The sequence below is a fragment of the Ursus arctos genome, unplaced genomic scaffold (genome assembly GCF_023065955.2).
Source record: "Ursus arctos isolate Adak ecotype North America unplaced genomic scaffold, UrsArc2.0 scaffold_24, whole genome shotgun sequence".
NCBI lineage: Eukaryota > Metazoa > Chordata > Mammalia > Carnivora > Ursidae > Ursus > Ursus arctos.
The window spans coordinates 12342025-12359466 of record NW_026622919.1 but is presented as its reverse complement, the minus strand read 5'-3'; the positions used below and the strand labels follow the sequence as shown (position 1 = coordinate 12359466).

Sequence of the window (17442 nt, the reverse complement as noted above, 5' to 3'; positions counted from 1 at the left end):
TAATATCCCCTGACTAGTAACTAACAGAATTCTCTAAAAAAAAAATGATTTTAACAGTTAGGTATCTGAGTAAGGACAGTGATGATTATTTTAGAAATCACTTCTTCTGCAATTTGCAGTGGTGATTGGTGAGATGTAGAAAGTGGGAGTAAGCAAACATATCGTGCGGCCTGTTGCTTTGGAAATTGCTGGGCAGGTGTACGTGGTTGACATCAGCAATGTTTTTGAGCTTTTCTGCCTTAAAGTTGAATTACTATGTAGGTACAGTAAATAAAGGCAAACAATATTTCAGAATTATTACATTTTATACTTTGTTGAAAACTTGTAGTTTGTTGAGTTATTCTCTATATTAGAATAAATCTTGCTCTTTTTGTATGTTTTATTCCTTTTGATATTATTGAAGTAGTTGATCAACATTAAAGCTTTGAAATGACATTAAAAGGAGTTCATTGGTATTTTAAAATATGTAGATGAGGACTGTTTAATAACTTTAATACATTTTTTCCTTACAAATTCATTAAGTTATTATGCTAATTTATTTTGGTATTATACTGATTTCAGTATCAGATGTTAAAGTTTGCACTTGCAAAATTGCCAATAGTAAAAAGCACCATTCTGAATAAGAAATTTGCTCTTCATAAGAATGAATGTTGAATACCTGAGTGAATAGACTGGGAAGCATTCCTTTAAAAAAAACCCTTAATTCAAAATTCGTGTGTATTCAGTTGAATAAAATGACAATGGTAATTGTCCTAAAATTTAGTTATACTGTAAGTGGGATATTGTTAAACCCAAGGAAATACTGTAATCCTAAGTGAGCACCTTCATCAGTTTTATTCACTTGGTAAGAATCTCCAACCTCAGAGCTATTCTTTGAAGCACATACTTCAGAAAAAATGAAGCCAAATGGACTTCTAAATAAAATTTCCTAGGGTCTAAGTACAAATTTTAGAAATTCTCTTAAAAATAGCTGGGGGGCATGTCCTCTAGAGAGGTAAGCTATCCATTTTCAGTTCCTTTGCTTTGGCAGTAGGTTTTCCGTGGAATGTCTTATCCCACACGCCTCGTATTCCTGTGGCATCGTCTCAGTCTCTTGCTGGCGGTATGCTTCTTTTTCTAGAAGTGGGTGGTTTAGCCCTGAGGTGGTGGTTCAAGTAATTGAGTGGACCCTCGGTCCTGTTGCACAGGGACTTGGTCAGAGGAGGTAAAGCTCTCCTCTTTCCACTTACCCCAACTGATTCTTGCCATAAGATATTTTTGAGGGGGCAAATGGCCTAGACAGGTATGTCGGTTCCAAACCTAACCCCCTTTACATCAGAGAATCGATAGATGAAAAACACGTTGAACAATGGCTGTTTTTAGAAATGGGGTAAAAGTACTCGCGTTTCTTATGTATTGCTTTCAATAGGGCTTCTCTGCCCACTCTTCTTAATGGCTCCGTCTTCTTAGCCTGACATCAAAAATTCTATAATTTAGGCTCAGTTAATCATTTGTCTAAATTTTAAAACTTAATTTTAACATATACGCGCCTGTGTACATAAGTATAGTACACAGAGAATACAAATGTGACTACAAAGTTTAATTATTTTGTTCAGCAAACATGATGAGAAAATCCCCTAAAACATGTATTTCAGGTCCAGGAAAGAAGGAAAGAAAAAGTACAGTGCAAACCAACTGTGGGGCAATGTTGAATATAAAGTGATACAAGGTATACTGAGGAAGGAAAAGTTGCTGTTTTCTGGAAAGCTTGAGGAAGACTTCATGGAGGGAATGACATATGAGCCATGAGATGGGAAGAGGCAGAGAAGACATGGGCGCAGGAAGCCAGAGTGTGTGTTTAGCTGGAGCTTATAGACCACTAGGCTGGTGGTACAGGGAAAAGAAAAGAAGGGGGGGTGGTAAAGTCACACACGGATGTTGCTGCCAAGCCAAGGCCCAGGGAGCTACTGAAGTTTCGACTGGAGAATGCCCTTTTCACAACTGTGCTTTAGGAAGGTGAATGGGCAGTGGTGTCTTAGATGGACTAGCGGGGTGGAGATGGGCCTGAGCTCAGTCTCTATTGAAGAGGCTTTCTGATCGCGGAGGTGCGGGTGCTTGAGGAACTCTGTAGGGTCGTTCCAGCGGGCTGAAGCAAGGCAGTGTGTGCTGGCTTTGAATGTGGTGACTCGGGGGATATTGAGGGCAGGGACAGGGAGGTGTAAAGATAAGGGACTTATTCATACATAGTGACTATTATTGTGTATGGGGTGTTGAACTGTACTGGAGCAACGACCAACAGGAGCTGGCTAGGGGGTGGTGGAAACTAGGAAAGACCTGAGTCCTGGAGATGGACAATTGTGACTCACCTGCATGGGAGACTAGAGTTAAATCCCGATAAAATCACCAAAGGCAAGAATTTACCCATAGTGAAGGCAGCCGGAGGTCTGACTGGAAGAATGGGATAATGCCAAAGAGACAGAGAAACCCTCTCCAGAGCAAGAGGAGAACCAGAACAGCCGAGTCACAGAAGCTGAGGAAAAAAGGTGATCCTCCTGCAAATCGCTGAAGACAGAAGCATGGAATTTGCCCTTAGGTTGGGCGGTCAAAGGCCTCCTGGAGGAAGAATGAAAATTATGTCACATTGTGACCTTTGAGATTGCAGTTTTAATGAAGGGTGGAAGGCGAAATCTGGAAGGAAGGGAAGACGTGAAGGACAGAATGTGGAATATGTGCACAATGGAAAGGTCATAGTTAAAAAGAAGGAAACCACAAAAACAAATGATACTTTGTGTGGAAAGCTCAGATATTTAAAGAGCAATTTCTGCTGGTAATCTTTAATTGGGATTTAAAAAATTAAATATTAATTTAATCTATTAAAAATCACAGAGGAAAATGCGTGTGAAGTTCTAAATGATCTAAAAAAAAGTAGGAACCCTTAATTAATCTTAAAAAATTAAAAGAAGTCTTTAGGGAACAGAAGTTGGATCATAGCATGTTTTAGAGTATCAGTGACTTACGGGTTGTGTGCCTGTCCCTCCTCGCTTCCCTAGTTGAGCCAGGTTTTCTGTCCCAAGAAGCATTTCTCATTAAAACCATAAGACTGTTTATTTAGAAAGCATCTTCTTTTCCTTGCTTGAGTTCTTTTTTTTTTTTTTTAAAGATTTTATTTATTTATTCGACAGGATAGAGGCAGCCAGCGAGAGAGGGAACATAGGCAGGGGGAGTGGGAGAGGGAGAAGCAGGCTCATAGCAGAGGAGCCTGATGTGGGGCTCGATCCCATAACGCCGGGATCACGCCCTGAGCCGAAGGCAGACGCTTAACTGCTGTGCCACCCAGGCGCCCCTCCTTGCTTGAGTTCTGTTTACATTTTGAGCTGGTTAAAGCAGGTGAACCCTCAAATTAAAAAAAATATTTTTTTTTTGAGAGAGAGTGCACAGCAGGGTGGAGGGGGAGGAGCAGAGGGAGAGGAAGAGAGAGAATCTCAAGCAGGTTCCACTCTCAGGGCAGAGCTAGATTCGGGGCTTGATCTCAGGACCCTGAGATCATGAGCTGAGCCAAAATCAAGAGTTGACGCTTAACTGACTGAGGCACCAGGCACCCTTAACTCTCATATTTTAAAAGCTACTCCGCTTTATTTAGCTTGCATTCATTAGCTGGACCCAGACTGCTGAGTACGAATGCAGCTGGGTGGATTTTTATACCTCAGTGGCTGGGTGACCTTGAGCAGGTGCCTCTTTGTGCTTTAGTTTTGCTCTTTGTAAAAGGGACATAGTAAAAGTACCCATTTGCAGAAGCCATTGTGAGGATTACATGAAATAATGAAACAATTGCATGTAGATTGTTAGGAATAGAGCCGAGCAAGTTGTATCTAATCAATCAAGTATTTTTGTTTTTCTGCTTCTGCAATTTTTTCTTTTCATTCCTTGCTGCTTCTGCTACTGAAATTGATACTACAGATGGTCCCTGACTTAGTATGGTTTGATTTAATGCTTTTTCGACTTTATGATGGTGCTAAAGCAATACACATTCAGTAGAAACCATACTGCAGATTTTGAATTTTGCTCTTTTCTTGGGCTAGCAGTATGTGGTACGATCATCTCTTATGATGCTGGGCAGTGGTGTTCTATTGCATGAATATACCGTAATTTGTTTATCCGTTGATCTATTAGTCACCATTTGGTTTGTTCGCGGTTTTGGCTGTTATGAATAAGGCTACGATGAAAATTAATGTACAAGTTTTTTTTCTCTTGGATAAAACTGCTAAACTGCTTTCAAGTAGTTGTACAATTTTATACTCTTACCAGCAATGTATGAGAGTTCAAGTTGTTCCATATCCTCACCAACACTTGATATTGTGAGTTAAAAAATTATTTTAATTTGAATAGACCTACAAACAGCAAAGAAATTGAATCAGTAATCAAAGGGCGCCTGGGTGGCTCAGTTGATTAAGCATGTGCCTTCAGCTCTGGTCATGATCCCAGGGTCCTGGGACCAAGCCCCACATCGGGCTCCCTGCTCAGCGGGGAGCCTGCTTCTCCCTCTCCCTCGCCCTCTCCCTCTACCTGCTGTTCCCCCTGCTTGTGCTCTCTCTGTGTGTCAAATAAATAAATAAATAAATAAATAAATAAATAAAATCTTAAGAAAAAAAAATCTCCCAACAAACAAAAGTCCGGGGCCAGATGGCTTCCCAGGGGAATTCTACCAAACATTTTTGTTTTTTTGAGATTTAAAAAAAATTTATTAGAGAGTGTGAGCACAAGCAGATGGAGGGGAGCAGAGGGAGAGGGAGAAGCAGACTGCCTGCTGAGCAGGGAGCCCCATGTGGGGCTCGATCCTAGGACCCTGGAATCATGACCTGAGCCGAAGACAGACACTTAAATGACTGAGCCACCTAGGCTCCCCTTTACCAAACATTAAAAGAAGAGTTAGGTTTATTCCAAATCCAAAGAGGTGAAAGATCTGTACTCTGAAAACTATAGAGTACTTAATGAAAGAAATTGACACAAAGAAATGGAAAAACATCCCATGCTCATGGATTGGAAGAACAAAATATTGTTAAAATGTCTATACTACTCAAAGCAGTCTTCACATTTAATGCAATCCCTGTCAAAACACCAACAGTATTTTTCACAGAGCTAGAACAAACAATCCTAAAATTTGTATAGAACCACAAAAGACCCTGAATAGCCAAAGCAATCTTGAAAAAGAATAGCACAGCTGGAGGCATCACAATTCCAGACTTCGAGCTATATTAGTATTACAAAGCCATAGTTATCAAGAGAGTATGGTACTGGCAAAAAAACAGACACATAGATCAATGGACTAGAATAGAAAACCGGAAATGGACCCACAACTCTATGGCCAACTAATCTTTGACAAAGCGGGAAAAAATATCAAATGGGAGAAAGTCTCTTCAACAAATGATTTGGGAAAACTGGACAGCCACATGCAGAAGAATGAACCAGTTTCATCTGCTTTCTTACCCATACACAAAAATGAATTCAAAATGGTTGAAAGACCTAAATGTGAGACAGGAAACCATCAAAATCCTAGTGGAGAACATAGGCATCAACTTTTTTTTTCCCCAAGTAGGCTCTACAGCCAACGTGGAGCCCACTGCGGGGTTTGAACTCATGACCCTGAGATCAAGGCTTGAGCTGAGATCAAGAGTTGGACACTTAAGTGACTGAGCCACCCTGGCACCCCAGCCTGTAACCTCTTTGACCTCGACTGTAGCAACTTCTTACTACATATGTCTCTGGAGGTAAGGGAAACAAAAACAAAACATGAACAAAAATGAATTGGGACTTCATCAAGATAAAAATCTTCTGCACAGTAAAGGAAACAATCAACAAAACTAAAAGGCAGCCTATGGAATGGGAGAAGATATTTGCAAATGACATATCTGACAAAGGGTTAGTGTCCAAAATGTAAAGAATTTGTCAAACCTAACACCCCCCCAAAACCCCAAAAAACAAAAAACGAACAAAGACAAGCAAAAAACAAATAATCCAGTTAAGAAATGGGCTAAAGATATGAATAGACATCTTTCCAAAGAAGACACACAGATGGCTAACAGACGTATGAAAAGATGCTCAACATCACTTATCATCAGGGGAATGCAAATCAAAACCACAATGAGATACCACTCCACACCTCTCAGAATGGCTAAAATTAACAACACAGGAAGCAACAGATGTTGTTGGCAAGGATTCGGAGAAAGAAGAACCCTTTTACACTGTTGGTGGGAATGCAAACTGGTGCAGCCACTCTGGAAAAGAGTATGGAGGTTCCTCAAAAAGGTAAAAATAGAACTATCCTACAACCCAGCAATTGCACTGCTAGGTATCCAAAGGATACAAAGATACTGATTCAAAGGGGCACATGTACCCAGATATTTATAGCAACATTATCAACAATAGCCAAATTATGGAAAGAGCCCAATCGTCCATCCACTGAAGAATGGATGAAGGCGATGTGATACACGTACACACATATGCACACACACACACACAATGGAATATTACTCAGCCATCACAAAGAATGAAATCTTGCCAGTTTCAACAACATGGATGGAGCTAGAGTATATTATGCTAAGCTAAATAAGTCAGTCAAACAAAGACAAATACCGTATGATCTCACTCATATGTAGAATTTAAGAAACAAAACAGATGAACGTAGAGGAAGAGTAAAAAAAATGGGGGCAAACCATAAGAGACTCTTAATGACAGAACAAACAGGGTTGCTAGAGAGGTGGTGGGTGGGGGATGGGCTAAATGGGGGATGGATATTAGGAGAGCACTTGTGATGAGCCCTGGGAGTTGTATGTAAGTGATGAATCACTAAATTCTACTGAAACCATTACACTATATGTTAACTAACTAGAATTTAAATAAAAACTTTAAAAAAAAGATCTGTTGATATACAATGCCAACTTAATTAAACTTTCTGAATAAGAATTTCCAATACCCTTTTATAGTTTAGGAGTCATGTAGGAAATAACTAACAATAAATAATCTAACAACATGAAGATATATATTTGTTTTATAAGCTTGCATAAATAAGAAAAAGTCATACTTTTAAAGACATCTGTGTATGGTATGTGGAAGGAACAAAAAACTAGATGAACTAAAATTCCAGAATGAGAACAATCTTGAAATAAACTGATAATGATAGCTATTCAAAAAAATTATTTTAGCCATTGAAGTTGTATCTCATTGTAGTTTTAATAAATAATAAAAGACTTTATTTTTTTAGAGCAGTTTTAGGTTAGAAAAATTAATCAGAAAGTATAGGGAATTCTAAATTACCTCCCTTCCCACCCAGTTTCCTCATCAGTATGGTATAGTAGTTATAACTGGTGCACCAGTTTTGATAGATTATTATTAACTAAAGTCCATGATTTACTTATTTCTTTGGGTTATATATATAGTTCTGTGGGTTTTGACAAATGTATGATGTCACATATCCACCAGAAAAGTATGCCCTAAAATTCTTCTCTTCTCCATCTCTTCTTCTCTCCCTCTGTCCCCTGAACCTCTGGTACCACTGATCACTGATCTTTTTCCTATCTCTTTAATTTTGCCTTTTGCAGAATGTCAGGTAGTTGGCCTTTCAGATGAGATTGGGCATATTCAGGGTGGTATGGCCATAGACCAGATAGGTGGCCTTTCAGAAGGACTTCTTCCAATTAGCAACGTGCATTAAATGTTCCTCCATGTCTTTTTCTGGCTTGATGTCATGGTTGTTCTAGTTTGTGTTTCCTGAAGGCTAATGTATTCTCTTTTCATATGCTTATGGCCCATTTATGTATCTTTTTATGGGAAGTATTTGTTTAATGCTGTTACATTTTTTAAAGATTTATTTATTTATTTATTTATTTATTTATTTATTTATTTATTTTAGAGAGAGAGAAAGCCCAGGGGAAGGGGAGAGTGGGAGAGGGAAGGGAAGAGGGAGAGAGTCCCAAGCAGACCCTGCAGTGAGCATGGACCTTGACATGGACGGGGCTCCATCACACGACCCTGAGATCATGATCTGAGCCTAAACCAAGAGTTGGATGCTCAACTGACTAAGCCACCCAAGTGCTCTTAAATGCTATCACATTTCAAAAGAAATAAGGTTTCTGCCATTTTATTATTAAGTTGTAAGAGCTCTTCTTATATTCTGGACACAGTTATATTTTATATTCTAGGTAGTTTTTATATTCTGGATACAAATTATATTTTTCTATTCTGCATACAAATGGAAACTTTGTTATTTGATATATACATAATTAGGAAATCTTAATATTGCTAGGATGAATTCCTCTATCACTATAAAATAGCCTTCTGTCTTTTATCATAGTCCTTTTCTTGGTTTGTGTGGCATATCTTTCTGTACCCTTTAATTTTCAACCTATTTGTGTCTTTATATTTAAAATGGATCAATGATAGCATATAATCGGGTCATTCTTTAAAAATGTAGTCTAACAGTCTCTGTGTCATTTATTAAGTGGTTAGTTCATTTAAATTTAATGTGATTATTGATATGGCTGGTTGGCTTTCAGTGTACTTTCTTGGTATTTGTTTCTACTGGTACCTTCTTTTTTTCCCACTCCTTTGTTGTCCTATTTTCAGTTATTCATTTAAAAAATTATTTAATTTAAATTTTTCTATTGAATTCTTAGCTATGTATGCTTTGATATTTTTCTTTATTGGTTGTACTGGGGCTAAAAATGTGCATCCTGTCCCTGTCAGAGTCTATGTAGTATCAATACTGAACTGCTTCATACTGGACCTTTTCCACTGTCTAGTCCCCACGTCGCAAATCTAATAACTTAAAAATAGTATAATGCAGTTTAACCCTGCCCCATTCTCTGTGCTATCTGTTGCATAGTTCTGCATACTTTAAACCCCACCTTCCAGTGTTGTTAATTTTGCTTTAAATAGTTGTCTTTTGAGGAAAGTAGGAGATGAGAAAACTGCACTTTTGTATTTATCAACTTATTTACTCTTTCAGGGACTCTTTTTTTCTTTCGTATCTGAGTTTGTATCTGGTATAATTTCCTTTCATCCTTAGGAAAGTCTTTCATTATTTCTTGTAGTGCATCTCTACTGGTGACAACTTCTGTCAGCTTTTCTTTTATCTGAAAATTTTTTTTCCCTTTCAGCACTTGCAAGATATTATTCCTTTGTCCTCTGGCCTCTATTGTTTCTCATGGGGAGCAAGCAGTCATTCTTATTATTGTTCCCCTGTAGATAATGTCTTTTTACTTCTGGCTGTTTTTAAGATTTTCTCTTTATCTTTGGTTTTCGGCAGTGAGACTGTAACATGCCGAGATGTTTTCTTTGTATTTATTCTGTCTCAGAGTCACTGAGGATCTTGGATCTCTGAATTAGTATTTATTTTTTCTCAAACTTGGGAGGTTCTTGGCCATTATTTCTCTAAATATGTTTTCTCCCTTTTCTCACTCCCCTCTTTTGGTATATTAGATTCTTTGATTTTGTTCCACATAAAGTTTTGTTCATTTTTCATTAATTCTTTAATCTTTTTTTTTTTCCACTCAGGTCATTAGATTAGATCATTTCTATTGGTGTGTCATCAAATTTACAGACCTTTCTTCTGCCATCTCAAATGTATTATTAAGCTTATCCAGGGATTTTTTCCCTTTAAGCTATTATAATTTTCTGTTCTGGAATTTCTATTTGTTTCTTTTTACAATTCCATTACGTTGCTGAGACTCCTTACCTGTCCTCTCATTAAAATAAATTTTTAATTTTTTGAATATATTTTCCTTTACTTCTTTGCAGTATTTATATTAACTGTTTTAAAGTCTTCTATGCCAAGCAGGTTCATCTTGGGCCTTATTAACTCCTTTTGCTTATTTGTTCTTGCCTATAGACAACATTTTTCTTTTTTTCATGTTTATTAATTTCTGTGTAAAGGACATTGTCATTGTGGGTGATACATTTTAGACCTCTAGTTTCTGTCGTCTTCCGCCATAGTATAGTGATTTTTGTTATTGTTCTTATGGGTTGTTCAGTTATTGGCCAGTTACCTCTAACTTGTGTAAACTTGGCTTTACATTCTATTAAGGTAAATATGTGGAAAGCCAAAGTTATTTCCCAAACTCCTCCAACATGGTGGGATCTAATCTACAAGCTCTGTCTCTTCTGAAGATCTTATAAAGTCTTGCTTTTAGACTTTGTTGGGTAGGTGGGATAAGCCTAAAGTATGGCCTTTGTGGTGTTTCAGCCAGATGCCCAGGTATTCCCAAGTTGTTAGGAAGATGTCTTCAGTTTGCTTGCGCTGGGCCTTCAATATCTCACAGCACCATGTAATCTGTGGTATCTATTATATTTTCTACCTTATAGCAGCCAGGCTTTGTTATTTACCCAGTGCCTGCACCCAGTGTGCCAAATGCACACACATCCCTGTCCATGCTCAAGGACTGGAGGGGGCTCCTGCTGGCAGTTCCCATTTCCCTAGTGCCCTGTACTTAAAGATTCCAGCTTCTTCAGCTGTCCTGAACTCTGACCTTTGCCTTCTCAGTTCAGTAGAGCTTTGGGGCTCTACTTGGACTGTGCTTGTGCCCATGCAGAGAGCCAGAATGATAGTGGGGCTCAGCTTAGGAGGATGACAGTATCACACTGCCTGTTTCCTAATACCTGGGAATGGTCACCTTCTATGTTTCATCCCAATTTGTGCTTGTTAACAGTGGGAGGTGTGTTTGGTACAAGTTACTCCATTATACCCTGAAGTAGACCTCCATGGTTCTTCACTTTGAAATTGATAGTGTGTATGCTGAGCCCAGTTAAAGAAAACTTAAATGTTGTTTGGAATAGACTTACTGGGGAAGGGGGGGGGGGTGTCAAACAAATTAGAAGTGCTATATTCACTCTTTTAATTTTAGTCTCTGTGTTAAATTAAGCAAGGCTGTTTACTCTCTTTCCATATGCACATGGTATATGTATGTAGATGCACATAGACGTATGCATGTCTGTATGTCTATCTCTTGTGTCCTGTATTGTCTTTATATACTATACTGGTAAGATTGTTTCTGTGTTCTAACCCTGATAATTTACCATGAATCATGCCCCTGAGTACAGGGTTGTGTTTGTGTTGTCAGGGTAAGAGTTTCCAGAAAAGAGATACTCCTTTATTATTATTATTTCAGGATGGCAGTAGAGAAACTGTCTTTTTAATACTACCCTTGTGATAACTTGGTGTTCTCTCTCTTAACCAAGTTATCAAATGTTACATTGGCAATATTGGGACAAACCACCCTCCTCCTAATAAGATGGAATGAAAAAGGACACAACATCATGTTAGTGTTAATCTTGCTGAAATCTAATAAGTCTAGTCATCAGGAAACATCAGACAAATCCAAATTGAGGGACTTTCAATGATTGGCTGTACTCTTTGAAAAACATCAAGGTCAAGAAACACAAAGAAAGGTTGTCCTAGATTAAAGGAGATACAGTTGATATGATACCTAAGAGCAACGTGTGATCCTGAGTTGGACCTTGGATTGGTAAAAAACCTACAAATGGCGTTATTGTGATCATTGATAAAGTTTGACTATAGACTGTGCATTAAGTAATATTATTGTGTTCTATTACATTTTCTGATAGTGGTTATAGAAGATGGTGCCTGTGTTTTAAGGAAATATACACTGAAGTTTTTAGGGACAAAGGAGCGTGATGTCTCTAGCTTTCTCCCAAAGGGTTCAGAAAATAGTTTTATGTGTGTCTATAAGTAGATACAGATATAAGAAATGATAAAGCACATCAGGCAGAATATAAACCGTTTGTGAATCTGGGTGAAGGGTATATGGGAGCTCCTTGTACTATTATTGCAACTTTTCTTGAAGTTTAATGTTGTACCAAAGTAAAAATTATAGCCGAAAAATCAAATTTAGATATATCTCTATGGTTGCAAGAGCAGAGATCCATCAAGCTTCCCTGAAATAGAAAGGAATGCAAAAAACCTCCGAATTCAAGTACGCGTACTGTCATGGACACTATTAGGGCCTGAGTTTGCTTACTTCATATTTCAGATGCTGTGTGGTTTCTAGTCTTTGCTCTGTTGGTATATGTGCTTTGCTCTCTTCTGTATAGTGGATTCATCTGCTTTCTCTCAGTTGCTGCCCCTCCAGAACTTGTTTGTTTCTCAAAGTCGCTAACTTGCTGTTCTAATTCAGATTCTTAACAGAGAGCATCAGAACGATTATTCTCCAGCTAATGGATTGGTTAAGCATGTGTCAGGTGTCTATTCCTATCTGGTCAACCAAGATTGAAGTGGAACAGATGGGAGAAGGTGGGTTGGGTATGGCAGCATAGTCCATGGCATTTAGGGCTGACCCTCAGAAGCCAAAGGTATGACAAATTCTCTCGAAGGTGCTGGGGAAAGATATGGCGGTGAACTGTGTCTCCCATATCTGCCCAGCTTGCTTATATTGCTTTTTGAGTTTGACTACTTTTTAAGAGACTCCTAACATACTTCTGTTGGGGATCTTCACATGGACTTAGATCACCCAGCCCCCTTTCTGCTAAAATGAGGAGGAAGTAGCAAAGGGAGTTAGAGGCAAAAGAATGGAAACCGTCACAGTTTCTTCCTTGTGTGTAGTAAATGGACGACTGCTTTCCTCTCCACCACGCGGTGTTTAAAAAATCATGAGACTGTGTTAACTTATGTTTGTAAAAGTTTAAAATTTCATTTTACTGTGTTGATTTGATCGTGCATGTTTATCTTAAGTTCAGATTCATCACCTTTTTGAAACAGCAATTGAAAAATACAAAGTGTATTTCAGAAAATTTCAAGAGAGTATTTTGACAGTACATTTGTAATATTTTAAAAGAAAATTTTCCTGAATGTTGTAGACTAATTTTTTTGAATACCTGCTTTGTGCCAAGCATTGTCCTGAGTATAGTTACTTAAGTGATATCATTGAAAATAAGCTTCACAGCTCATTGAGGTAAGGGTAATTAATCTTAACTAGCAGGAGAGGAAATAGAGTGTCGAAATGGTGACTTGTCCAGAGTTACAACAGTTAATGTAGTGAGATTAGAATTCAAAATAGAAATGAGATCTGTCGGACTCCAATGTATATACTCTTTCAAAGCGTAAGGAATCAGGTGGTCAAACACGTTCACATTTGAGATAATCAATTTCATGTTGTTCATCTTACAACCTGTCACTGTTATTCTTTTAATTCTGAGATGTGCCCTTATTATCAACAAGGGTCAGTTACATTTTGGCTGGCTTCGCTCAGAACGCTGGTGCAGTAGGTGTCGGTTTGTTAAGGATGGGAGTTGTTAATAAATGCTCAAAAGGCGATCAAGTTACTTTCTTGAAGTAGTCGGGGTCTACGATTCTAGCAGACAGAACTGGAAAATATGTTAAGTGAAATGTGCGATTATCAGTAATATGCCGTCATTGTGGACATCCACTCTCAAGTTGTCATATTTAAGTACGTAGGTAAATAAGCGTAGTTTTAATGAGCAAGTAGATATGAGAAAAGAAAAAAGTAAAAAGGTTGAAGAGGGGCTCAGAGATAGTAAACAAAGGCTAAACTACTATTGGATTTAGCAAAATATCAATTTAAGATGACTTCTTTTGAGGGTGGAGGGGGCTGGGGATAACTGCTGAATCTATATTTACTAGTCTTCGTTTTTTCTGTCCAGTGAAATTTATTTGAAAATTAGCTTGGAAGTAATCAAAGAATGTAACTAACGTGTCGGTAAGATGATGTGATTGCTAGACCAGTGGCCATAAGAAAAAAGTGGAAAATGATACTTTCACATCGGGAATTATTTTAATTTAATTTTGCGCTTTTGTCAAAGGGAAAAGTATGTTAATAACACCTTTAAAATGTTTTTCTTGAAGCTGGACATAAAAACAAAAATGCTGGAAGCTAAATGTCATGAAGAGAAGCTTAAACTGCAGCAGAAACATGATGCTGACGTTCAGAAGGTAGGATATCTGCTGGAATATTCTAGATTTTTTAACCATCATCCCACCATCCACTTATTTATGTACTTATAACAGTCTGTACTATAAATGGAATTTGCTAAATTAATAATTTGGTATAAGTTGATCTTTAAACTTCATCTTCCAAACAAATGTGTCTATGTAAGTATTCTTATGGTTTGTATTGCCTCTTAGTTCTTCCTCTGTTGTTTGAAGGCTGGCCTTCTTATAGTCTGTAATCTGCATTCTATCATTACCTTTCATAAATGCTGAAGTAAGACATCAGCTGTAAACACGAGCGTTTCTTTTAGTCTGATATTCTTTTGTGTTTCTGGAAATTAAAATTTTCTTTTTAATTGGAAAAGGAACTTGTGGATTTAGTTCTGTTTGGTGGAGACTGCATGCATCGTGATGGTAGCATGGAATGTAGGCTTCTTTGTTCACTAGCTCATTGGATTTATGCCTTTTAATGTTTCAGTTTGTTTTTTTAGAGAAAACTAATTTTTCTTCTTAATGGGCACAGCACCAATAATTAATTTATAACTATCCCACATGGAATTTGAATGATTAGTATGTTTTAGTGTTGATTTAAAAAGCTGAGTGGTATTTTTATATATTTTAATATATGAAGGTTAATCCAAATAGAAACTTGGCATTTACTGTTTCACAGCGAAGCCTGGTCCTGCCTCCTGAAATTGAGGACAGAGATGGTGGCAGGGACTTGAGGCTACACATCGCATACCCATGCTTTCTTAAAAGCTGAAAATATATTAATATTTAGTCAGGTGCCTATTTGGCTCATTTTCTTTCAAAGCAACAAAAACGAAACCACTGATTGAAAGTTAGAAAGAGAAAAAATATTGAATCCTTTTCCTTCTTCTTTCTTCTTTCCCATTCACATTTTAAAGGCCAGTATTTCTTTCTGCTCTTACTAGAATATTTCCTTAGCTTAAATTGGTTAGATAAAAACAGCTCTCTATCACAAATATTCTAGAGATTTAGCAATGTAATTTTAATATAACATAATATATATCCAAATGAAATAGAATCTATTGATGTATAAGATAGATAAGTATAAAAATATATTTGGAAAAATCACGGTAATAGAGTTAGAAATAGGCTTCTTGGTACGTCTGTTACAAAAATCTATTCTAAGAAAAACATTTAATAATAAAATTCTTTCCAGGAATTTCTCTTTTAAAATAAATTCTGCATGAAAAAAGAAAGCAATGCAATGCCAGGTAAAATATAAATAAAATCCTTGACCTTATGACAGATTTGGAAAGTATATTCATCAGTTTGTTGCTCAGATGGCATTTTCTAAGTGTCAGGAATTGGGGAGGAACAACATTAGAGCGTTTTATCTTTTTGCATACATTCTTTTCCTTTTTTGCTTCTTTATGAACCTTAGGATCAAACGAGCTCTTTTTCTTAAAAATTTACCAATCATTCTTAGAGGTGGAACTAAAACTATGAAAGGTAAAGTAAAATGCTGGTAATAAAAGTACTAAAAAAAAGTTGATTAGACGTTGGTGAATAATGCCCCCTGCCATTTTTTTTTTTAAAGCTGAATTTGGGTGTATAAGAAATATACTCCAACCATAAGAAAAGGAGATATTCATACTCCTGCCTCAGTTTGGTTTTCTTTCTTCCCCTTCGTTAGCACATGTTTTGTCCTACTCGCCAGCTACTACATTTTGGTTATTTCTCTAGGGTTTTTTTGTTTTGTTTTGTTTTTGTGCATGTGTGTGTAGATGTATTTAAGAGTATAAAATCATGATTAAATCTTATAAAATGATTCATTTAAAACTTCTGGCACAACACAATTAATGATGTAAAATATTCATGCGATTTTTGACTTATTTTGAACTGATTTTTTTGATTCTTAATAGCAGAGCTAGATATAAAAGAAGCCTATTAGAGCTCATCTTTCCATGTGTCTGGGGATTCTTGTTATTGTGCATGAAAAAGAAAGGACACCAGAGGGAGGGAGGATCCGGGGACCACTTATCTGAAGGTGTTCTGTCCCAGGGTAGCAGGGGCTGGATTGTGCTGTGCCAACATGCCGATTTTCTAATGGCTTCTCTCTGCTACTTTATGACCCTTTGATCTCTGAATTATATTTTAGAGAATCACCTAATTTATTATTTACATTCTCAAAAATTGATACATGAAAATTAGAAGCTGATAACATTTCTTTCAGTAATCAGTTATTCTAGTTAATTTGATATTTTCTCAATGCACTAAATTATAATTTTTACATCTTTTTTTGGGGAAACCATTTATGGGATTAGCTGAGATAGAATTGCAAAAAATATTGTGCTTGTTTAAAAAAGTTATTGTTCTAAATATAAAAAATAGTTTACTAAAACATTTTAAATTCATTTGCAGATTTTAGAAAGAAAGAATAATGAAATAGAAGAATTGAAAACTTTATACAAAAAGAAACAAAATGAAATGGAGGAGACTATTAGAAAACTTGAAAAGAAAGGTGATGTTGTATGGTTACGTTCATTTTTAAAAAGCATTTCCATTTTATTTTAGTGGCTGTATAAAGTAAAAGTTTATTTCTGACCTTTTAGCATGACATGGGGATGTTTATGTGGGCTTTCATATGACTGAGAGAAAACTCTGTGTGTGTGTGTGAGGTGTGTGGTGTGATATGTGTGGTGTGATATGTGTGTATGGTGTATATGTGGGTATGGGATATGTGCTATGTGTGTGAGGGGGTATGGGATATGTGTGTGAGGGGGTATGGGATATGTGTACGTGTATGGTGTGGATGTGCAGGTTGTGTGTGTGGGGTATGTGGTGTGTGTGTGTGTGTGTGTGTATGTATGGTGTGTGTGGGTGTGTATATTTGGGTGTGTATGGTGTGTATGGTGTGTATGGTGTGTGTGGGGTATGTGGTGTGTGTGTGTATGTGTGTGTATGTATGGTGTGTGTGGGTGTGTATATTTGGGTGTGTATGGTGTGTGTGTGTATGTCTGTGTATGGGGTACATGAGGTATATGTGTGGGATATGTGGTGTGTGTGTGTGTGTATGGGGTATGTGGTGTGTATAGGGTGAGTGTATGTGTTTGTAAGGTGTGGGTATGTATGTGTGTGTATGGGGTGTGTGGTGTGTGTGTGTATGTGGTATGTGGGGGAAATGTGTTTATGTATGGATGTGTGTGTGTAGGTATGTGTGTGTATGGATGGTGGTGGTGGCAGTGGTGGTTGGTTTGGTTAAGGAGTTGGATGAGTCTGTCACTGTCCTCCCTCTTCTTAATTCTCTCTCCTTACTGGACTGGAGCTGCCCTGGGTGGGTTATAGATTAGAGCTTACTGGCTTTCACGGGGAAGTCTAGGGAAATTACTCCTCCTGGGTCTAATAAAGTTCATTGCATTAAGTATCTACTTTAATCCTTGTGATATACGCTGGCATCGTGATTGACAGAACAAATATTTAAAAAGTATTCCCTATTTACACTTTCCTTTGGAGAAGGAAAAGAAAGCATGTAATCAAGT

At 37.4% G+C, this 17442-nt stretch overlaps 1 protein-coding gene across 7 annotated transcripts in view; it reads left to right on the top strand.

Moving 5' to 3' along the window:
- Nucleotides 1-17442, top strand: part of CEP112 (centrosomal protein 112) — a 418880-nt gene that overhangs the window by 59597 nt on the left and 341841 nt on the right. For all 7 annotated transcript variants that reach the window (XM_057317729.1, XM_057317726.1, XM_057317731.1 and 4 more), the window contains exons 9-10: nucleotides 13850-13936; nucleotides 16325-16424. In XM_057317729.1, coding sequence (XP_057173712.1) covers nucleotides 13850-13936; nucleotides 16325-16424 — 187 coding nt within the window. The remainder of the gene's footprint in view (nucleotides 1-13849; nucleotides 13937-16324; nucleotides 16425-17442) is intronic.